Raw genomic sequence first — 24,830 nt, 5'->3', positions numbered from 1 at the left:
GCTGGGCACGTGAGTTTCTCACTGGTGTCTTCCTGGCAGAAGATACACTTATTCCAGTCCATGTGTGTATTGTCCTCCTTCACGGACTTTGTGATATTACTGCTTTGAACTAGCGTGAACACTTTCTTCATTGTGATAAGCAGTCGATTATATTAACACTCACCACAATCTGAAACAAAAAAGCAATGATAATAAGAAGCACGAGCACGCTAAAACTAGATATTATGGGGAATATTTTAAAGATTGGAGGCATTCTGGATCTGTTCTGCAAAAAACACCTGCTTCTAATTAATCAGCTGAATAATTTGATACATTTTGTAATCTTACTATAATTCACCAAATGTTCGTCCGTCTGTCTGTGTCTGTTTGAAGGTACCGTAAAAACTGCTGAACCGATCTCTACGATATTTTGGGTGGATAATCCTGGGATCTCCAGGAGTAAAATAGGCTATTTAGTTTTCCCAATTTCAACTTTAGTCTCCAGCATTCTCAGGTTTGGACTCCCGCATAACATTCGTGTTCGCATAACGTTCATTGTTCTCATTGTGACGATGTTGTTTTCCCGGGTGCCATACAAACGGCTGCACCGATCGCTGCACAGGACTCAGTGACCTCAGACAAACACCTTTTATAAGGACACGGGTTGAATCCCTGCTTGAGAGAATTCTAACCCATTTCAACTGAAGGAAACGCATCGGGAGTACATACGACATAGCGATTGTGAACACGATTAGTTTAATCTCTACATGAGAGAATTCCACATAGCTATTTGGGCGGTGTACACGCCAACAGATCGCTGTCTCCATCGATCTTGCCAAGGCCGTAACAGCTATCGGCTCAAAATCCTTTTAGCTGTTGATTCGGAAGTTTTTACAATGAAGGAAACACGTATCGGGAGTACATACGACATCGGGAGGACTAACTGCACGCGTCTTCAGTATCAAGCTTAAATCTGTCATGGCGAATCTGAAGAGCGGATTGCTTGGAGAAGTGGTGGGCTACTTCGGCATGAAGGAGGATCAGAAACGTTGACTCCCACACTGCCACATCCTGCTGATACTTGCTCCCGCATGACGTTATTTTCCCGGGTGCCGCACAAACGGCTGCATCGATCGAGATTTAACGGATGTTTATATAAATCGTTCAAAAGAAAAAAAGCCTTCAATTTCTGATATTTAGCCTTTTCATTTGGGCCTCCCAATTGAAGCCCCGCCCATAGGGTGGGTACCGTTCCTAGTACTTATACAATAACTAATAACACAATATGTGTAGGTCCATATTTAATTGTAAGATTTGACTTAAAAGTTTCAATAACAATAACTAATAACACAACATGTGTAGGTCAATATTTTATTGTAAGATTTGACTTAAAAGTTTCCAAAAAACTTATGTCATAGAATGTAAGGAAGTGGAAGACACAAATCAAATAAAACATATTATCATAGTGCTGTAGTGTAGGTAGTTCCCGGTGTGTACCCTGGTTTAGAATAGGTACACCATATCCCTGCATGTCATAAGAGGCGACTAAGAGGGTTGGCGTCAGGAAGGGCATCCGGCCATAAAAACATTGCCTCAAAAAGAGAACCATGACAATTACAACTACATATGGGCAGGGTACAGCCCGAAGTGGAGATCGGTTTCTGAGGTTTGGGACATGGAATGTAGGGACAATGACAGGGAGATCAGGAGAAGTGGTGGAAGTATTGATCAGAAGAAGAGTGGACATATGTTGTGTGCAAGAGATGAGATGGAAGGGAAGTGGTGTGAGAATGGTGAAGGGTAGGCAGGGACAGAAATACAAGTTTGTGTGGCAAGGGTGCCCGGAGGGCGTGAATGGTGTTGGTGTCCTGTTTTCTGAGGAGTTTGTAGACAGTGTGGTGAGTGTGACTAGAGTGAGTGATCGGTTGATGATGGTGAAAATGATGATTGGAAAGCTCTTGGTGAACGTCATCTCGGGATATGCTCCGCAGGTTGGTCGGAGCGATGAAGAGAAGCACAAGTTCTGGTGTGCGATAGAGAAGCTGATGGAAAACGTGAAAGATGAGGAAGTTGTTGTGGTAGGAGGAGACATAAATGGACATGTGGGAAGGAGTTTGGATGGTTTTGAGGGAGTTCATGGGGGTTACGGATATGGTGTGAGAAATGGAGAAGGTGAAAGGATTTTGGAGTTTGCTGATGGAGCTGATTTGTTGATTTGTAATACTCAGTTCCAGAAAGAGGATAATAAGCTTGTTACATACACATCAGGTGGGTTGACAACAACCGTTGACTACCTGATGGTGCGTAGGCGAGATAGGGGGCACCTCCGGGACACAAAGGTGATCTCGGGGGAGGAGGCTGTTTCACAGCACCACTTGGTTGTCTGCGACATAAGGGTGAAAGGTGCGAGGAGAGATCGGCGGGTGAAGTACCAACCGAGAATGAAGGTGTGGAGGTTGAAAGAGGTGACAGTAAGGGAGGCATTAAAAGAGAGGCTGAGTAGGGTAGAGGATGATGTGGCTGAGCTTGAAAGTGGTTGGATGTCAATGAAAGATAGTCTGTTGGGAGCCGTTGGTGAGGTATGTGGATGGACAAAAGGACCACCGAGGCACTCGGAAACATGGTGGTAGGATGATGAAGTTGGAAAGAGGATTGACAAGAAGAGGAAGAAGTTCAAGGAGTGGCAGAAGGCGAAGGGTACGGGAGCAGAAAAAGCAGAGAATGAAAGTTATAAGGCTGCAAAGAAAGAGGTAGCAAAGGCGCAGGAGGCATGTAGGAAATTGTTCGGAGAACGCTTGGATTTGGAAGAGGGTCAGAGAGCGGTATTGAGGATTGCAAAGCAGATAGCGAAAGAGAGGTGTGATGTGATGGGGGTGAGTTGCTTGAAGGATGAAGTGGGACAAATCGTTGTGGACCCAGATGGAATTAAAGGAAGATGGAAAAGATATATGGAAATGCTGTTAAATACAGAGAATGAATGGGATGGCAACATAGAGAGTAACCCAGTTTTATGACCGGCAGAGAAGATAACTGAGAAGGAAGTTGAGGAAGCGATAAAAGCAATGAAGAGTAGAAAAGCGGGAGGGCCAACGGGAGTTGTGGGAGATATGTTGAAGGCAGCAGGAAGTTGGGGGTGTGAAGAGAATGACAGAGATCTGTAATCTGGTGGTGAAAGAAGGCCGCATTCCAGTGGATTGGGAACTGAGTACCCTCGTCCCTCTATATAAGGGGAAAGGTGACCCTCTGGAGTATGGCTCGTACCGAGCGATAACGTTATTGGAGCATGGAATGAAGGTATTGGAAAGGGTGTTGGAGAGGCGGATAAGGAAGAAGGTGAAGATCAAAGAAATGCAGTCTGGATTTATGCCCGGAAGAGGAACAACAGGCGTGCTCTTTATTGTGAGGCAGTTGCAGGAGAAGTACATGGAGAAGAGGAAGAAGTTGTTTCTTGGGTTTGTTGATCTGGAGAAAGCATTCGATAGGGTTCCACGCGAAGTATTGACATGGGCATTGAGGAAGTTAGGAGTGGAGGAATGGATGATCAGAGAAGTGATGGCAATGTACAAAAGGGCGCGCACAGCTGTAAGGACGAAGGACAGGAACAGTGGTGAGTTTGAGGTGAAGGTGGGAGTGCATCAGGGGTCGGTACTAAGTCCACTACTATTTGTAGCTGTGATGGAGGTGCTGGCTCAGAACGTAAAGGAGGGTTTACCGTGGGAGTTGTTGTATGCAGATGATCTGGTGTTGATTGCAGAAAGTATGGATGGACTGAAGGAAAAGATGAACAAGTGGAAGGAATGTATGGAGACAAAAGGTCTGAAGGAGAATATTGGAAAGACGAAGGTGATGGCAAGTGGTAAAACATGTGGTGAGGTGGAAAGAACTGGGAAGTGGCCATGTGCTGTGTGCAGGAAGGATGTCGTTCACTCCGACATTCAATGTACAATGTGCGCTGAGTGGGATCATCAAAAATGCAGTGGTCTGAGAGGGTCATTATCCAGTGTGGCAGCTACATTCAAATGTAAGGTGTGCATAGAGGGAGCTGCAGATGGAGGAAATGTTGAGTTGGATCTTGGAGACGGCGTGAAACTGTAAGGTGTGAAAACATTTTGCTACCTCGGAGACATGCTGAATGGAGAAGGTGGATCACTCTCGGCAACGGTTGCTCGAGTGAGATGTGCATGGAAGAAGTTTCGGGAACTGTGTGGTGTGCTGACGAGGAGGGGAGTGTCGTTGAAGCTGAAGGGAAAGGTGTATGCTGCATGTGTGAGAAGTGTTATGATTCATGGGAGCGAGACATGGGTAATGAACGTAGAGCAGCAACGAAGGCTGGAAAGGGTGGAAATGCGAATGGTTCGGTGGAAGTGTGGAGTATCGTTGAGAGAGAGAGGAAGACAAATGATGAATTGCGAAAGATGATGGGAATAGAGCCTGTGATTGATGCTGTGAAGAGGAACAGGTTGAGATGGTTTGGTCATGTGTTGAGGAAGGATGAAAGTGACTGGTTGAGAAGAGTGATGGAAATGAATGAAGGAGGAAGTAGAGGACGGGGAAGACTGAGAAAGGCTTGGCTAAAGATGGTGGAAGAAGAAATGCGGGCAAGGGGGTTAACAAGGAGAGATGCAGAAAATAGGGCAAAATGGAGAATATTGTCATGGGGGACCGCAAGGCTAACCCCGCTCTTGCAGAGAAAATGGCCTTAAAATGCATGTTGTGTTGTTGTTGTTGTTGTTGTTGTTGTTGTTGTAGTGTAGGTAGTAAAAGTTTACATCCAAAAATCAAAAATATAAACACACCTGAAATAGCTGTTGATGTTGGTTTCTTGATGGGGGAACATTGTAGAATATTTTGACATATATATCACTATGTGTGTGTCTGTGGATATATCCATCCATGGTCTGTGTTTAGTGAATGTACCATTCATGAAAATACATGTTGTGATACCGAAAGGATCGTGATTATTAACCCTTATGTTTCAAATTTTCTTTATTTTGACTATCAAATGACCTATATTGGTCATATGATACATTAAATATATAATATATATATATATATATATATATATATAATATATATATATATATTATATATATATATATAGTATGTATAATTATATATATATATATATATATATATATATATATGTATATATATTTATATATATATATATATATTACATATATATATTATGTATATATTATATATATATATTATATATATATATATATATTATAATATATATATATATATATATTATATATATAATATATATATATATATATATATAGGACATATTTATAATCAGTATGATTGAGTACGTTTGCTATATAGCATGGACATATTAACAATATTGTTGCGAATATGGAATTTGGCCTCCATATCCGCTTGTAAATATTCCCCTATTTTCTCCAATACTCCCCAACTTTCCCCCAATCCCCCATTCCCTAGTCCCATTGCATGTAAATAACAATCAGTAGAGCCGACCTTCCCCTTATTCCCCCATTAAATGTCGTGCCCAGGTCCACCGCACCACACGTAGACAACTTTCGGACATCTTCCTAGTTATTCTTAGTCTATGTCAGTTAAGGCCTCGTTTCCATTAATTATGACTCTTCGTTGCACCAGAATGTGATTATATGGCACCAGTAGTGAGTTTAGGACCTTTCCCATACCTCCTCCCATCTTCTTCCCCGTCTACAACAACAGAGGGGCACGGCGCTGCGCGGGGGGGGGGGAGTGTGCGTCCTCCCACCGGCTCGGTTCGCCGCCATCGACAATGCGCTCCAGACGATGCGCTCCAGACCATGCGCTCCACGGGGTTACCACGAAGGGGCTCCTTGTCAGCTCCTCGTCAAGGGCGGAGCCTGGTAAACCCCCCCGCACGCACCCAATGAGAAGCAACGTGCCGATTCCACGAGGCGGAGCTAACGAGCCGAGGGCGTGTCACTCCCCGCCGGATATACGCGGCCACGCGCCGGATGTGACGTCAGATGCGCCCCCAGCTGGAGAAAGAACGTTGCCTGCGATCGCTGAGAGGAAGAGAACCCGCCTGAGAAAGAACGTCCCCTCCGAGCGCGGTGACCTCCCCGCATCTTTGGACCGGACTGTACCCTGCTTTGAGCCAAGAGTGCACCTTGAGCCATCGCTATCTGCCTTTCCTAGACATCAAACCCCGTGTGAGTCAGCCGTTGTCCCGTTTACCTGTCGTCTGTCCGGGGTTAATATAAGAGTGTGTCTAAGTGCCCGTCTTCCTGTGATATACCTCTAGCCCCTGTAATCTAACCTTTTCCGTACGAATATAATTGAGAATCGAAACATTGGTGTCTGTCATTATAATTCAGCCGTGTGTCTTCTTTTCCTTATTGAGCCAGCGTGGCGCGGCTTCGTCAACGTTCGGGTACAATCGGGTAATTTGTGCGGACACGACGGCCATTCCGCTCGGCCCACCTTAACATCAAAGTCGTGTCTGTAACAATTGGTAGTCAGGAGGTGGATTCGAACCTGGGACTAAATTTATTTAGCCCAAATTTTGGACACCAATTGTGTTAGTACGGTAACAATTGGTGTCGAGGAGTGAGATTCGGACCCGGGACTAAATTAGTTAGGCCCAAATTTTGGGAGGGAAAATCGATTCGGAGCGCGTACTGTGCTCGACGAAATCGATCCGGAGCGCGGTTACTGCGCTCGCCGAAATTATAACGAAAAAAAAAAAAAAATTTGGATTTGTTTTACGAAACTCGAATTTTGCAAGTCGCGCTATGGCGGATCAAGACGGCTGGGGTCCGGTAGGGGAGAGTGAAGCAGGGTCGGTCCAGGACCAAATTGAGGGACATGAGGAGAGCGAAGCAGTGAGGGCGGCAGGTTCGCAAAATAGCGCCGTCACGCACGAAGTAGCGGGCGCGCAAAATGGCGCGCTCGCTCACGTGGTTGAAGGGTCCCAAAATAGCGGCGCCGCGGAGGGCGAGCCTGCGGTGGCGGCTGGGGACGCTGGGCAAACCGGGTTTGACCTCAGATTATTCTTGACCCAACTGAATGCAAAAATGGATAGGATGGAGGGCCAAATGAGGGTTGATAGTGGGCGATTAGAGGGCCAAATGAGGGGTACCGGTGAGGGATTAGAAAAGAAATTTGAGGGGTTAGACAACGGGATAAAAGAAGTAAAGAATGGGTTAACGGGGGTAGAAAACAGAATGGCCGCTCAAGAGAATCAGATAGAGGGAGTGAAACATGGGTTAACGGGGGTAGAAAACAGAATGGCCGCTCAAGAGAATCAAATAGAGGGAGTGAAAAATGGGTTAGAGGGGTTAGAAAACAGTATGGAAGGCAAATTGAGGGACATGAGGGACCAAGCGGAAAGGGAAGTTAAACAAATGGAGCAGCAGATAGAGGGGGTCAGAATGGGGGTAGAAACCAAACTGGATGCTCACAGGGAGGAAATGGAGCAGATGAGGGTGGCATCTGGGCAGGAGATGCAAGTGATGGGAGAGGAGATCAGAAGAGGAGTGAGTGAGGAGGTCGGAGGAGTGCGCGAGGAGGTGAGGCACTGTAAGGAGCACATGGAGAAAGAGGTGAGAAAGGGGACTGTAAAGTTACAAGGGGGCATAGAGGTCCTGACGCAGGAGGTGGAACAGCTGACGGAGGGACAAAAAGGACTAACGGAGCAGGTTCAAAGGAACACTGCAGTATTAGGAGGTTTAAAAGCGACACAAAACGACATAAAAAACGACTTGATAGCGACAAAGAGGGAATGTCAGATGGTACGTGAGGGACTGACAACGAGGCTGGACGAGGTGATAGAGGTAATGGAGACGAAGGACCGGCAGGTGAGGACGCACATGGAAACGGTCAAGGTAGCCTTGGAGGATGAGCTTGAGGAGACGTACCGGGGAATAAAAGAGGTGAAGCACAAATTAGAAGAAGTGGAAGAAGGGGTGAGCGAAATTAAGAAGCGACGGAGAGGGGATAAGAAAGAGATAAAAGAGGAGATAAAAGAATTGGTCCAAAGTCTGTGTTTGGATCGTGATGATGTGCTCATTAACCGGATGAGGGATTCGCAGGTGATGGAGGAGAAGCGAAGAAAAAGAGGACCCGGTGTAAGTGGTGACCAATATGGTCGTGCGTATGATGCGCCAGGGGATTTAATGAGCTTGGGGGTCGAAATAGACCCGGGTGTTCGTGAGAGGCCACTGGTGAAGTGTGTGACAGGTCTGGTGTGCGAAAGAGGAGGTGTGCGAGAAAGTCCGACTCTGGGGTGTGTGAGGAAAAAGTGTGTGCCAAGGAGTGAGGGTGTTGGCGAGAATGAGTCGGTCGTAGCGCGTGTGCGAGGGAGCACATGGAGGCGTGCTGTGGTGAGTGTTACAGAGGGTGTAACTGGAGAGTATGCGCGAGAAAGGTGTGTGACGGACAGGTGCATGGGGAAAGAGTGCGCTGTCAGAAGTAAGGAAGAGTGTCCACCTGTGGTGAGTGTTACAGAGGGTGTAACGGGAGAGTGTGCGCGAGGAAGGTGTGTGACGGACAGGTGCATGGGGAAAGAGTGCGCTGTCAAAGGCAAGGAAGAATGCACACCTGTGGTGAGTGTTACAGAGGGTGTAACTGGAGAGTGTGCGCGAGAAAGGTGTGTGACGGACAGGTGCATGGGGAAAGAGTGCGCTGTCAGAAGTAAGGAAGAGTGTCCACCTGTGGTGAGTGTTACAGAGGGTGTAACGGGAGAGTGTGCGCGAGAAAGGTGTGTGACGGACAGGTGCATGGGGAAAGAGTGCGCTTTCAGAAGTAAGGAAGAGTGTCCACCTGTGGTGAGTGTTACAGAGGGTGTAACGGGAGAGTGTGCGCGAGAAAGGTGTGTGACGGACAGGTGCATGAGGAAAGAGTGCGCTGTCAAGAGTAAGGGTGAGTGCGCTGTCAGGAATGGAGGTGAAAGTAGTGAGAGTGACATGGAGCGTGAGTTAGTTGTGACAGGTGAGCGAGGATGTACACCTGGGATGGAAGGATGCACACCTGGAATGGTAGAGCGTGAGTGGGAATGCACGCTGGAATTGGTGGTGAGGCACGTGGTTGGGTGTGCGAATGAGGGCACACCTGTGATTGTCACAGAGGAGGTGACCGAGGAGGGGGTGCGAAGCGGTGTATTGGTGAGGTGTGCGACCAACGAATGTGTGCCAAAGTGTTCGGTGGTCAGGTGTGTGACCAAGGCTGTGAGTGGAATGAGGGTACCTGGGTGTGTAAGGAAGGGTACGAGGAGCATGGGCACAGCTGGATGTGTGAGCAAGGAACGGGCTGCGGGGTGTAAGCATGCAGGTGAAGCATCGACATTAAACGGGTTAGAGGTTAGGTCGACTTTTAGCCGAATCGGGCCCTCGGTGCGTGCTGGGCCTCGCTTTGAACGGCCGCGTCCGTGCTCCACTAGGCGGAGCGGGCGGCCCGATAGAAAGGGTCGTCATGGCGACCACTTTTTGTTGAGGCATTCCGGCAGGTCGAGATCGGGACATTGGATGGCTCCACGCCGAGGTGATGCGTGGGATCTCGGCCCGGGTAAGCCCCCGTCCCTGCACCGAGTGCCGGACGCATCCAGCCGCTGGCACAAAACAACCAGCATCCATTGCTTGGCTTTACGAAGCCGGGCTTTGGACAGGAATTGGCGCACCGAGAGGCAGTAGTGAGTAGACTGGGTGATGAGGTTAGTGTTTTGGCCCCGAAATTAGAAAAAGGCGAAATTTGATGATTGGCAAAGGATTGGCAGAGTGATGATTGGTAATGGTACAGTGATTGGCAGATGATTGGCAAATTTTTAATTTGTTGAAATTTGATGTGCGAAATTGGTAGTGAGAGACCCCCGATGTGGTGGGATGGCAAATCCACCATCCTTCCCATGTGGGGGCAAAGGAGCAATAGCTTATGGGGTGTATGGCAGTGAAAACTAGCCCGGGTGGGTTAGGTTATATCAATAGGGCCCTAGAAGATGACAGTAGGTAACGTTAAGATTAGTTAGTGACTGATACCTGTAGTGGGGACGCAGGTAGATTAGTATGGATGATAATGACGAGGGAGCGCAATAGTTTAAAGGGACGACTGGGAAGCGCAGGTTTCAGAAGGGAGTAGTTAGATGAGATGATGCCGTGTGTGTGTGAGGATGGAACAGGTGTGATTGCACAGGTGTGCAACTGGACAGGTGTGTGGAGCAGTGTGTGAGTAGTGAGTGTGTGGATCAGCGCGAATGCACTTGGGGAGAGAAGGGTGCAGGTGGCACCAGGTGTGAGAGCACAGGTGTGCAAGTACAGGTGTGTGGAGAGAGTTGGAGTAAGTGGTACGGAGTGGTGTGCATGGTGCGAAGGTGTGGATGGGGGAAGAGTGGACCCCTTTCACGAGTACCCGGGGCGGGTAGTGTAAGTGTTAGGTAGAGGGTACAGGTAAATTGTGGTTGGATATTGGCATCTGTGGTGCGGTTGCAGAATGGTGTTGTGGATGGGTGCATTAGTGTTGTGGAAATGGCTGGGCGTGTAGCCTGTTAGTGTGTGTAGTTGGTTGGGCACTCCACCACTGTGAGGATGTCGGCCAGGTGAGGCCGCAGGTGGGCTCTGGGAGCCGGTAGAGTTGTGGATGGGGCCCGAGGATCCGGAGGATGGACCCGGGTAGCCCAGTGCCAGAGAGGGCACCGAGTGGGGAGAGTGCCAGAGGGCCTTCCCCAGGTAGTTAGGTTAGGGTAAGGAGCAGGTAAGCTCGGAGGCAACCGCAGTGGTGGAGGTGTGCAGGTGGGTAGACCCACTGGGAGAGGTACACGCCACAGCCCAGAAATTGTGCGAGGGCACCGGGAGATGAATCGGGGGAGTGAGACCCCAAATTGAAGAGCACCACAGTTTGGCCAATGGGAATTGGTTTTTAGAACCCATAGTGTAAGAGGGCCAATGGTTTGGCCGGAGAAAGACCCCGGGTAGTGTAAAGTTGTTAAAGTCATTTAGGAGATAGATAGGATTGATGAACCTGTCGCACCATACGCAGCCACTTACCTGTGGTGATGATGATGACTCCACACCTGTGTTTTCTTTGTTCTTTGTAGCAGGAAATGAGATTGCTGTGGATTTGTGAGACGCATCACGACGTGGATGAGACATTGGGGTGATTCCATCTCTCCCTCCCTAGGAGGGACTGATGATGAATTGGTAATGGCAAATTTTGATGTTGAGTTGAAAATGGCAAATTTTGATGAGAGTTGAAAATGGCAAATTTGATTGGTTAGGAGGGAGAGAAGACGAATTTGGTTTATGGGAGGAACGGGGAAGACAGTAGGGATGTTTGTTGATTTGTAAAGTAGATGTTTATGGGTAGTGTTGTGTTTTGTGGATGCAGTAAGGGGTAAGGGAGGGGCCATGTAGGTTACCTGGTGGGGGGGGGGCGTACGATAGGAACGTACCTGTCTCACCTGGTTCCCATGTGCCCCCAGTGTGCATCACCTTACATTGCGTGCACTTTTGCGCCCTTACCACCTTACTCACTTGTCTGCTTCTTTTGTCTCCCACCTCCGAGGATCTGGCTTTGGGGTAGAGAGAGAGGAGAGAGAGGTGCTGGCTGCGCAGTTGTGGGCCTGCACTTTCGCTGTTTGCTGCCGGGATCGATACACCATATGGACCGCAATGTTTGTGGCCACCCACAATGGACCGCAGTTCGTTTGCGGCCAAGCACCACCCGGGGATGGACCTATGGGTCAACGTGGCACCTATGCCATACAGGTGAACCACTTTTAGTTAACACCAAGTGCACCACAAGAAGAGCAAGAGACACCTGCAGGGTTAGGGGTTGTCGAATTTATTTTTATTCCAATGAACAATGGTGACTGCACCGATTGGTGGTGGGGTGGTGCTTTTGATGCTCGGGAAGGGTGCTCTGCACGTTATTAAAGGCCGTCGGCCACAGAGCACTCGTGGGTTGGTGTATCGATGCTGGCAAGCGTGCTCTCTCTATGCATAACATCTGCATGTGTTCCTCCAAAAAAACAGGTCCTGGATCGTAGTGTAGATATCAGCGTAATCTTGTAAATAATGCTCCCTACCGGCTGTATGTTTAGTTTGAGAATTCTTTCCGGATTCGGTTATCCTGTGGGTGTGTTTCTGTGAGGAGAAGGGTGCAACGTCGCAGGGGGACATATTTACTCATTCGTGAATATCTGTAAAACTGTCGCACTCAGGGTAGAGTTAATAGTAGAGGGAACTACATTGCGTGCCACACTAAAGTAGGTAAAAATTTATCGGGTCGGGACGCCCCGAGGGTAGAGAAGGGTGCAATGTTGCGAATATGGAATTTGGCCTCCATATCCGCTTGTAAATATTCCCCTATTTTCTCCAATACTCCCCAACTTTCCCCAATCCCCCATTCCCTAGTCCCATTGCATGTAAATAACAATCAGTAGAGCCGACCTTCCCCTTATTCCCCCATTAAATGTCGTGCCCAGGTCCACCGCACCACACGTAGACAACTTTCGGACATCTTCCTAGTTATTCTTAGTCTATGTCAGTTAAGGCCTCGTTTCCATTAATTATGACTTCGTTGCACCAGAATGTGATTATATGGCACCAGTAGTGAGTTTAGGACCTTTCCCATACCTCCTCCCATCTTCTTCCCCGTCTACAACAACAGAGGGGCACGGCGCTGCGCGGGGTGGGAGTGTGCGTCCTCCCACCGGCTCGGTTCGCCGCCATCGACAATGCGCTCCAGACGATGCGCTCCAGACCATGCGCTCCACGGGGTTACCACGAAGGGGCTCCTTGTCAGCTCCTCGTCAAGGGCGGAGCCTGGTAAACCCCCCCGCACGCACCCAATGAGAAGCAACGTGCCGATTCCACGAGGCGGAGCTAACGAGCCGAGGGCGTGTCACTCCCCGCCGGATATACGCGGCCACGCGCCGGATGTGACGTCAGATGCGCCCCCAGCTGGAGAAAGAACGTTGCCTGCGATCGCTGAGAGGAAGAGAACCCGCCTGAGAAAGAACGTCCCCTCCGAGCGCGGTGACCTCCCCGCATCTTTGGACCGGACTGTACCCTGCTTTGAGCCAAGAGTGCACCTTGAGCCATCGCTATCTGCCTTTCCTAGCCATCAAACCCCGTGTGAGTCAGCCGTTGTCCCGTTTACCTGTCGTCTGTCCGGGGTTAATATAAGAGTGTGTCTAAGTGCCCGTCTTCCTGTGATATACCTCTAGCCCCTGTAATCTAACCTTTTCCGTACGAATATAATTGAGAATCGAAACATTGGTGTCTGTCATTATAATTCAGCCGTGTGTCTTCTTTTCCTTATTGAGCCAGCGTGGCGCGGCTTCGTCAACGTTCGGGTACAATCGGGTAATTTGTGCGGACACGACGGCCATTCCGCTCGGCCCACCTTAACATCAAAGTCGTGTCTGTAACAATATGTTATTAAAAGTGATTTTTGTCATTCACTTATCGGCAGAAATTTTTCGATGGCAGCCATCTTGGGAAAATGGCTGCAACGGTTGACACAGGATAGATCCAGAATGCCTCCAATCTTTAAAATGTTCCCCATGATGTCTAGTACGAGTCTGCCAAGTTTCATGCTTTTATCATAAAATGCACAATACGCTCATTTTTTTAGCACCTATCCGCTGGCCTATTTTTTTTTTTTTTTTTTTTTTTTTTTTTTTGTATACAAGATCGAGGCTCGTGAAAGAGCGAACATTAATCACACAGAAAGACAAACCGACTCATAAAACATATAACATCGGGAGCGGTAGACAAGATGGGGAGAGAGGGGGAAGGACACAAACACAACATTTGAGAGCAGGGACCGAGAGACATGGAGACATCGAGAGATCTGAGAGAGGGCGCTCATTTTCCACCAATTTGAAGCACCATCTCTCGCTTCACCAAATTAAGAGAATCATAGTTACTGCCCATTTCGACGGCTCATTTTCCACTATTCCACCAATTTGAAGCACCATCTCTCGCTGCACCAAATTAAGAGAATCATAGTTACTGCCCATTTCGACGACTAACTATGCCACCTCGAGCCTCAGCAATCTTCCATGCAAACATTTGTTCTGTTTTGTAAATAAGTAAATAAATAAATAAATAATCATTAAGATGTGTCTGAGAGACGGCAAACCAGCAACAAAAAAGATTCTTGCTGCAGGTGTGCTTGCTTTTTATCGGATGTTGGAAATAAGGCACCACCAGGTTTTCGAGGAGGGAGACAAGTTTGAAAGTTCATTCTTAAGGTTGGACAGATGTTGTTTTCTGGCTCTCCTGAGAGTGGACAGGCTCTGTGGAATGGCCTGTGGTTGCCTTCGGTCGGATTTGCCTTCCAGGAGGCGAATGCAAGTTGTTTCAAGGCAACTGCCTCACCCCAGGAATCAGTGTACCATTGGCGGGGGGATGGGTGAAGACGAGATGGGATGAATCTCTGCATAAGAGAGAGCAGGTGTCTGTGGAAGAATTCTCAGGTGGAGTTCATTTCAGGGGCAGTCGATATAGGAGACCGACCAGTCCCAAAGTGTGACGGCTGCTCACAGTTCCTGCCAGTTTGCCTGATTGAACTGCCAGACTCGCCGATGCTGAGGATGTTTCCCAAGAATGGCTATGGAGATATTGTCCTTCACAAGCACATGATCAGATGAACCGAATTGGGCAGAATAAGAGCAAGATACATTGGCAGGGAAGTTAGTCATCAACAAGTCCAGAAGGGAGGATTTGTCATTGGGAGAAATCCAGGTTGGAAAGTTTGCAGATTGAGTCAGTTCCATGGAATCACAGAAGTCCTTTGCTGAAGTGCCATGGCTGGTAAAAGAGGTACCAACACCCAGACAATTAGCATGGTGATAATTGAAATCACCACGTATGAGGAAGAGAGAGTTGGGATGAGTGGTTATAAGTTGGTCCATGTCGTCAGAGAGATGTACATGTAGTTGTCACTGTTGGGAGGATGTTACAACACACAGACAATCAGGAAACGGGAGTGGAGGGGAAGTTCCATCCAGAGGTACTCCTGGGGGTTGGGAGGAATAAGACCAATACACGTCGAGTGAGAAATGGGGTTGTTGATGTACATTGCAATTCTGTCACCATGACAGGATTCAGTTTGATCAAACCGGAGGAAAAAATAGTCAGGGAGAGACACTAAAGAGTCAGGGATATCCTGTTGGAGGAAGGATTCTGTTAAACAGATTATGTCTGATTTATCAGAAGTGGCCTGGATTGAGAGGTCTGTTAGGTTGGAGCGGAGGCTTCAGATGGTTGAGATCCACACAATTAGGGACCTCTGGTGGGGCATAGGAATATGAAAAGGAGCAAGGAGAGGGTACAGGGTAGGGAGAAGTGGGGAGGATGTGGGGAGGGGGCATGAAGCCGGGAGGGGGAAAAACCATGAAGGTAAGGAGTAGGGAGGAAGGATAGAGGGGCAGGTCGAGGTGAAAGCTGAAAGGGGATGCAACTGCAGTGAAGCTGAGAATGGGAGGGACAAAGGGGAAGCTGAGAGGGAGAGGGACAAGGAGGATGCTGAGAGGAGGCCGGACGAGAGAGAAGCTGAGAGTGGCGGGACGAGGGGGAGCTGAGAGAGGGTGCGATGAAGGGGGAGCAGAGAGGTGGTGGGACGAGGGGGGAGCAGATGTCAGGAGAGGGAAAGCACTGACATGTGGGGGTTAGACACCATGAATGAGCGTGAAGGGGAAATTTTTGTCACATGCACACAACTTCTGCAAAGTGGATGTTTCAGGATTCCCAAACTAGTTAACTTATGACAGACTACATGGGTGGGGTGGTACGAATGATTGTGGTTGAAAGCACGGCGTAAAACTCGGCTATAGTTGAAAGAGGTGTTTGGGTGAACTATGTGTTTAGGAGTAGAGGTTTTGGCAAATAAGCCTTATGAATGAGAAAAGGGCACGATTTTAATGAAAAAGAATAATGAATGTGTAAGTCCTGACGGAGTAATAAGCCGAGCAATGCATTTTTAAATACATTTGTGAAGCGTTTTTATGTTACGAAGAGTTTTTAAAGGAAGAGACATTTTATGCAGTGAACATTTAGTTTGGGGTTATTGAAAGGAAAAAGGGAGAGAGGATTAAGTTGTAACTGAGCCCGGGAGATTGAGTTTTTGTTCTGTTGTTACTGTTTTTGTTGTTACCCCGGACACGCAAAGTGAAAAGCAGGGTTAAGTGTTTGGTTCATTCCGTCCGTCTGTCCATATTATCAGTTTATGATCGAGGAACAAGTTATTCTTTGGTTTTAATGTACTTTGGCTTTGAATTAATTCCGATCACAAATACGCAGAAATACTTCCATGCGCCTGCCTTCCATGCGCTTCCATGCGACAGTCATACAAAATTGAAAATCATTCCAAACAGGAATTTTTAAGGATGTCATAAAGGACACAAACAACAGGCACAAAAAACGAATTAACGTGTTCGACAGGGTGATGTAATAGATACTGCGGAAAATGGTGGCAAATTCTATAATTCATATATTTATATTACTTTTAGGATCTTTATTTTGTTTACATTTAATTATTATTTACTTGAACAACATTTGTTAACGATCATAAATCATTTTATTAAAATTGAAGTGCTGTATTGTATACGTGAACACTGCGCAGAGTATCGTGCTATATAGCTATAGGAACTCTCCAGGTATTGTTTTTCTTTCTTTTTTTCAGAGTGAAGAGTGTCACATTGTTTGGATTTTTGGGGGTGAGGAGAGGAAAAGGATGGAGATGAGCTTTCAGAAATAACAATACCTGGAACAAAAGGAGCAAAAACGAGGCATGTGGATTTTTTTTTAAAGGACACAACCCAACTATCACCAGTATACCGCACTTTGCCAAGACACAAACTCGACAATTCAACACAACAAAATATGGTTTGGGACAGAAAATCTGATGAAAAACACGACCAGCAAAACAAGAATTAAAAGTAGAATGTAGAGCGCATACCTTCGCCAGGCCGAATGGTTTATTAGCCAGTCGCTGGCACACCATAACGTTTTTACCATTTGAGTATTGTCACCAATTGTCACTAAAGTTTTATCATTATAATACAGAGAAGGCAAATTAATAATTTTATCAAAGGGTCAAAGGTCAGCGTCACCTAAAATCATCAATTTTCTTCCAATTGACCTGAAATTTCAATTTACAATTTGAGTTTTGTCATCAAATTTTCACCAAAGCTGCATTATGGTAATATGGAGAAGGTAAATTAATAATTTTGTCAAAAGGTCAAAGGTCAAGAGTCACATCAAATCGTCACTTTTCATCCGATTGACCTGAAATTTTAAGATTTGCATATTAAGTCACTGAATTGGTTCACCAATCAAAAGCTCGAAGATGATTTTTTATATCTAAAGCTCAAAGGTCAAGGCTGCATAAAATCATTAATTCTGATTTTGTATTTTTTTTTAAAACTGTTTTCGTTATTTTTAGCATATGGAAAAAGAAGATGATGTCTGAATACAAACAGACACGGGCAGGCTTTGCATTTTCACTGGCTTTCTAGTTATGTTTTGCATCCAATAGATAGGCCGCATTTGGATCTTCACCAACATCTAACCACTTCGTCCTTGTCACACAACCAACCTGCCCACCACGTTTCGTCTGAATCCTTCCATAACTTTTTGAGATATCCTGCTCAAAGACAGACAGAAAGGGGTGAAAACCATAACCTCCTTCGCCTTCGGTGGCAGAGGTAATAAAAGAGTAAAGCACAACGTATCAGATCTGCGGAACTTAGCTAATATGAACTGAGAGGAATGAGTACCTATCTGTGTGCAGAACCCCGAATCAGTACGTTTCATTAAATTACATTTCTCTTTCATTTACTTAATTTACAAGTATTACTTATACTTGCAATCTTGTGTGGTTGGGTATTGTGATAGATCATTTATTCAGGATATTAGCTGGTGGAAGATAAAGATCTCAGGATCTCTTTTGTGAAGAGCAGGGAAGACTTCAAAGTTTAGTTAATTGTACTTTTCAGAAAATAATTTGATCATTTTCTCATATATTTGTAAATTAGGTGTTACGATTGTGACCAGAGGTCATGATTCAGGCACCTTTTGGTTGCAGTATGCAGCACAAGGCTGTGGTGTAGCATCATTAGCTGATGGCGTGCCTGTGCCACAGATGCAACTGCTGGTTATGGCAGGAAATTGGAATTTGTTTGTGGTGCCGGCGAGCTTTAGTGCTGTGTGCATTATCTCTAGGGCGTGTAGGCCATCCTGGCGGTGAGATAGAGGCTCATTGAAGAGCTGGAACACACAAAGGATAGAACAGAAAGAAAGTGGAAAACACAACATCAGGGAAGAGGGCACGTACCATTTTAATAAGACTCGGTCGAGGGACACGTCCAATTTTAAAAAGACTGGGCCGAGGGACATGTACCATTTTAACCAGACTCGATAGAGGGACACGTACCAATATAACTAGACTCGATAGAGGGACACATACCATTATAAGTAGACTTGATAGAGGGACACATACCATTATAAGTAGACTTGATAAACCACCTTTAGAGGCCATTTTTCCCCGCAAAGCGGGGGTTGGCCTTTTTCGGGAACCGTGGTTGTTGTTGTTTTTCGGTCCCCTATTTGAAGCAATGTTTTACGGCCGGATGCCCTTCCTGACGCCAACCCTTTTTGCCGCCTTTAACGACAAACAGGGAATTACCAGTGAACTGGTACTCAATTAGCCGACCTCGGAAGGATGACAGGCTGAGTCAACCCCCCTGGCGTTAATTCAGCGATCGACCGAGATTCGAACCCAGGATCCTTGGATCCTAAGCCGGCACCCTAGCCGCTAGCCCAACACCAGGGATTTGATAGAGGGACACATAAAATTTAAACCAGACTCAATAGAGGAGCATGTACCATTATAACTAGACTCGATAGAGGGACACGTACCAATATGACTAGACTCGATAGAGGGACACATACCATTATAAGTAGACTTGATAGAGGGACACATAAAATTTAAACCAGACTCAATACAGGGACATGTACCATTATAACTTGACTTGATAGAGGGACACTTCCCATTTTAACCAGACTCTATAGAGGGACACGTATCATGTTACCCAGATTCTAGAGAGGGACACGTACCATTTTACCCAGACTTGATAGAGGCACACATACCATTTTACCCAGGCTCGATAGAGGGACACATCCCATTTTAACCAGACTCGAAAGAGGGACACATACCGTTTTACCCAGACTCGATAGAGGGACACATACCGTTTTACCCATACTCGATAGAGGGACACGTTCCATTTTAACAAGACTCGATAGAGGGACACGTATCATTTTACCCATACTCGATGGAGGGACACGTATCATTTTACCCAGATTCGATAGAGGCACACATACCATTTTGCCCAGACTCGATAGAGGGACACATACCATTTTACCCAGACTCGACAGAGAGACATGTATCACTTTACCCAGACTCGATAGAGGGACACATACCATTTTAACCAGACTCGATAGAGGGACACATACCATTTTAACCAGACTTGATAGAGGAACACATACCATTTTACCCAGACTCGATAGAGGGACACATCATTTTACCCATACTCGATAGAGCGACATATACCATTTTACCAAGAATTGATGGAGGGACACATACCATTTTACCCAGACTCGATGGAGGGACACATACCATTTTACCCATACTCGATAGAGGGACATATACCATTTTACCCAGAATCGATAGAGGGACATGTATCATTTTACCCAGATTTGATAGAGGAACACGTACCATTTTAACAAGCCTCGATTGAGGAACACGTACCATTTTACCCAGACTAAATAGAGGGACACATACCATTTTACCCAGACTCGATGGAGGAACACATACCATTTTAACAAGACTCGATAGAGGGACATGTATCATTTTACCCAGATTCGACAAAGGAACACGTACCATTTTAACAAGTCTCGATAGAGGGACACATGTCATTTTAACCAGACTTGATAGAGGAACACGTACCATTTTAAGAAGACTCAATGGAGGGACACGCCCCGTTTTACACAGACTCGATAGAGGGACACGTATCATTTTACCCATATTCTATAGAGGGACACATACCATTTTACCCAGATTCGATAGAGGAACACGTACCATTTTAACAAGACTCAATAGAGGGACACGTACCATTTTACACAGACTCGATAGAGGGACACGTACCGTTTTACCCAGACTCGATAGAGGGACACGTACCATTTTACCCAGACTCGATAGAGGGACACGTACCACTTTACCCAGACTCGATAGAGGGACACATTCCATTTTACCCAGACTCAAAAGAGGGACACATACCATTTTACCCAGACTCAATAGAGGAACACGTACCACTTTACCCAGACTCGATAGAGGGACACGTACCACTTTACCCAGACTCGATAGAGGCACACATACCATTTTGCCCAGACTCGATAGAGGGACACATGCCATTTTACCCATACTCGATAGAGGGACACGTTCCATTTTAACAAGACTCGATAGAGGGACACGTATCATTTTACCCAGACTCGATAGAGGCACACATACCATTTTGCCCAGACTCGATAGAGGGACTCATACCATTTTACCCAGACTCGATAGAGGGACATGTATCACTTTACCCAGACTCGATAGAGGGACACATACCATTTTAACCAGACTCGATAGAGGGACACATATCATTTTACCCAGACTCGATAGAGGGACACGTATCATTTTACCCAGACTCGATAGAGGGACACGTATCATTTTACCCAGACTCGATAGAGGGACACGTATCATTTTACCCATACTCGATAGAGGGACACTTACCGTTTTACCCAGACTTGATAGAGGGACACGTACCATTTTACCCAGACTCGATAGAGGGACACGTACCACTTTACCCAGACTCGATAGAGGGACACGTACCGTTTTACCCAGACTCGATAGAGGGACACGTACCGTTTTACCCAGACTCGATAGAGGGACACGTACCATTTTACCCAGACTCATTAGAGGGACACGTACCATTTTAACAAGACTCGACAGAGGGACACGTAGCATTTTAACAAGGCTCAATAGAGGGACGCGTACCATTTTAACAAGCCTCGATAGAGGGACACGTACCATTTTAACAAGACTCAATAGAGGGACACGTAGCATTTTAACAATACTCAATAGAGGAACACGTACCATTTCAACAAGACTCAATAGAGGGACACGTATCATTTTAACAAGACTCGATAGAGGGACACGTACCATTTTACCCAGACTCTATAGAGGGACAATTCCATTTTACCCAGACTCGATAGAGGGACACGTACCATTTTAACCAGCTGGTGCAATGGATAGAGCGTCCACTCCAAGTCTGAGAGATTGGTGATTTGATCACTGGCCAAGCCTCTTTTTTAATGGCACGTGTTGCTTCCTTGCTTGATATGTTGCATCCTTTAAATTCCAGCATTTAAAACTTGCAGAGCATGGACAAAGAACCATATAGGGTCGTTGTTCAATCTCCTTCCATACACCTTTCTTCCTTTCTAGTTCCCATTCTTTCCCTCCTCTTTGCTCCATTCCTGGATCACTCGTAAAATCCACCACAATTCTGATGATTGTGTGTCTCTCTGCCCTTAGAACCCTTAAATCCAACCCTTTTTTGTAATGTACTTGAGACAACATTCACAAACTCACTCACTGCAGTAGCCTCTCCCACGTCCCTTTCACACCTGGGTTCACCTGCACTGCCTCCAAGCTCTCCCATACCCACCCCTGCTCAGCGTCTCCAAATTCCATCTTTCCATGTGCATTCACCACATCTCCCTCCCCCGCTTTGCTTCCATCATGCCCCGCCCCTTCTCCACTTCTCCAGGGTCCCGAACCGCCCCCCTTTGTTTTTCCCAGCGTCCCATCCCGCCCCCCCTCTCTGTTTCCCAGCGTCCCGTCCCGCCCCTCTCTGTTTCCCCAGCGTCCCGTCCCACCCCTCTCTGTTTCCCCAGCGTCCCGTCCCGCCCAATCTCTCTGCTTCCCGAGCATCTTGGTTGGCCTAATGACCTCCTCCTTCGGTAACTTAAATAAATGCAATAGTTGCCTTCACAAAAGGAAAAAAATAAAACATTGCCATCATGGTAAAAAAATATATTGCTACTTTTAAGCCCGAGAATATTTTTTGACCTTCCAAAATGACTTTTATGTCATTCAGTTTCTAAAATAAAGAAAATGATAGCATGCTGAATGAAGATATCAGGCTTACGTTTCCCGTTCATCACCGTTCCCTGAATATTTTTGACTGGCGTCTTCAACAGAACAAACTTCTTAAAATCATCCGCTGTTTTTAGAAACCGCTGGTTTATTTGGTCCTCAGAAATGTTCTCCAAATGCTGCATGTCTTCTGGAGATGCTGGAGGGGGGAATGCGAGGCATCTTCTGTTCTGCAACCAGAAAAACAAAAATCAAAGATGCGATTAACATTTGAACAATGAAAGGAAAACGAGATTCTAAGGAATTGTACTTATCAATACGGGACTTTCGAAATGACGTATCAATAGTAAATTAGGTCCTTTCCGCAGGCGCTTTGTGTGTGTTTACACTGAATTGTTTTGGCTTGCTGGGCAATTTCAACCTCACATTACTAGCACATAACTTTTCCCGGTCCCGGTGTGTACCCTGGTTTAGAATAGGTACACCGTATCCCTGCGTGTCGTAAGAGGCGACGAAGAGGGTTGGCGTCAGGAAGGGCATCCGGCCATAAAAATTAGGTCCTTTCCGCAGGCGCTTTGTGTGTGTTTACACTGAATTGTTTTGGCTTGCTGGGCAATTTCAACCTCACATTACTAGCACAAAATCAAATTAAAATCTTCCTTTGAACATAATTCGCAGCATTTTGACAAAAGAGTGGCAATTTCAAAATGGTTAAACCATAATTGTTCTGTTCATGAATGCAAATCGGACTCATGAGAATAGAGGATATATGAGAAGTATCAATGGATAATACGGGTTCCTATCATTTCCTGTTAATACAAGCGGGCGGCGGCAGTGGATATAACACATACACACAGATTGATGCTTTTACTTTCACCAATAGATGCAAAAATCTAGTATAATTGCTCTTGTGGCCTTGGAACCAAAATAAATATTTATTTATTACAACACTCACAGCCCACACAACTCCCACTCCATCCCCACCCCTCCTCATAAACACAATTAATAGTAAATATCATCATTTTAAACTTATGATGTGCATTGCCCCAGATAAAATCATACCCTCGATATTAAGAATCACGATGGTTAGGGAAGAATGCCCGTCATTGAACCTTCGGCCTTACACGGGCCCACATTGTCGGGAGTTTTTGCAGCACGGCCCGTCAGATATAAACTTTTTGGACGGGTTGATCAGAAAGTTCTCCAATTGTTTTGTTGTGCAGAGGCACACCTCTTTCTCACAGGTACATTTACAAGTATTTTCAGCTTCTTTAAAAGTGTGCCTTCCCGATTGACTTCCTTACCAGCGGTATCTGCGCTTGCACGCCGAGCAATCTGGGGCGGATTATATCATTCCGAAAGTCACGTATTGTTTCTGAATTTATCAACTTCACAAGTAATGGAGATCACAGGACTGATATGCCCAGACATCAAGATGAAAACAAAACTTTTTGATTCCCTGCAGCAACGCTAACAAGGAAGCTGTCATGTATGTGTGGCTTCAATACAAAGTTAGGAAGATCAAAATCCATGGGATCAAAATGTCAAGAATCCCCTGCATCAACCTAACTACCCACATTTGTGAGGATTCAAACATAAGCACACACACACACACACACACACACACACACACACACACACACACACACACACACACACACACACACACACACACACACACACACACACACACACATTGAGTATAAAACAAAATTAAACAGCTGTCTTTCTCTTTCCTCTCTCTACCATTACCGGAAAGTATTGCTCAAGCAGTTCTCGCTGCTCATTGAAAGAGCGACACTCTCGTGTGTTCCCCTTCTTGCGTAGGCACAGGCAGTGATTCAGGTATCCATCAGCAGTGCAGGGTTTGCCATTTATTTCCAGCTGCAAAGTGAAATCACGAATACACACCACGAGGCCCGGCAAATACTCATCAAAATCAGAACCTCTCTCATCATCACTCTGTGTCGTCTTGGTCTTCATGTGATCGGCCAAGTTTATAACAAGCCTGGAATAATTTTTTTAAAGGAAATACAAGTTCAATATGGTGTGCATGCGTGTAACTAAAACTAAACGTAACTAAACGAAAACGTTTTCCAAAACGAAAATGAAATTACATCTGAATATTAAAATGAGATCCCAGGTTCCCACATGACGATAACACAAAACATTCACATGGAATTGCACAGGTATGATAATCAATTCTGAACGGCAGATCACAAAATTATTCTTATCAATATTTTTGATTATACTATACATTCCTTGAACACATCTTTTGTTTCTGATGAAATACTTCATGGTGAACAGTTTTTCACAATAACGAGACTGTAGATGCATCCTCTTCATATGACTTGGAAAAGACAGAAAACTGCTCCAGGACCCGGACAATGACCTTTGACCAAGGTGTGAAATAGATCCCATCTCGAGATGACATTATTCTTTGGGATTTTAAAGGAACAGGTTTCCTGGAAGTATGGAGGGTGGTTGTTGAAAATGTGAAGACTTTGGAAAGATATTATTGAATACCATTAGTTTTGCGACACGACAAATAGACCAGATTCTTGTATTACCTTTTTCATACCTGTAACGAATTGCAGTTATATTGCAGTGGTAAGAGTGGATCTACCTGAAGAGAAGTATCCGATCGATTCTGACACAAAACTTCCTACCCTGTTGTGAGGAAAGTT

At 45.9% G+C, this 24,830-nt stretch overlaps 1 protein-coding gene across 1 annotated transcript in view; it reads right to left on the bottom strand.

Moving 5' to 3' along the window:
- LOC144888584 (guanylate-binding protein 2-like) overlaps positions 1-24,830 on the bottom strand; it is a 48,342-nt gene that overhangs the window by 6,938 nt on the left and 16,574 nt on the right. Inside the window, exons 4-5 of the mRNA XM_078767022.1 lie at positions 23,896-24,151; positions 22,196-22,373 (exon numbers count right to left, since the gene is read on the bottom strand). Of these exons, the coding sequence (XP_078623148.1) occupies positions 22,196-22,373; positions 23,896-24,151 (434 nt within the window). The remainder of the gene's footprint in view (positions 1-22,195; positions 22,374-23,895; positions 24,152-24,830) is intronic.

This window comes from Myxine glutinosa, chromosome 13, assembly GCF_964187855.1.
Source record: "Myxine glutinosa chromosome 13, kmMyxGlut1.1, whole genome shotgun sequence".
Lineage (NCBI taxonomy): Eukaryota > Metazoa > Chordata > Myxini > Myxiniformes > Myxinidae > Myxine > Myxine glutinosa.
The sequence above is the reverse complement of the archived record's forward strand: the minus strand, read 5'-3'. Positions and strand labels throughout refer to the sequence as shown.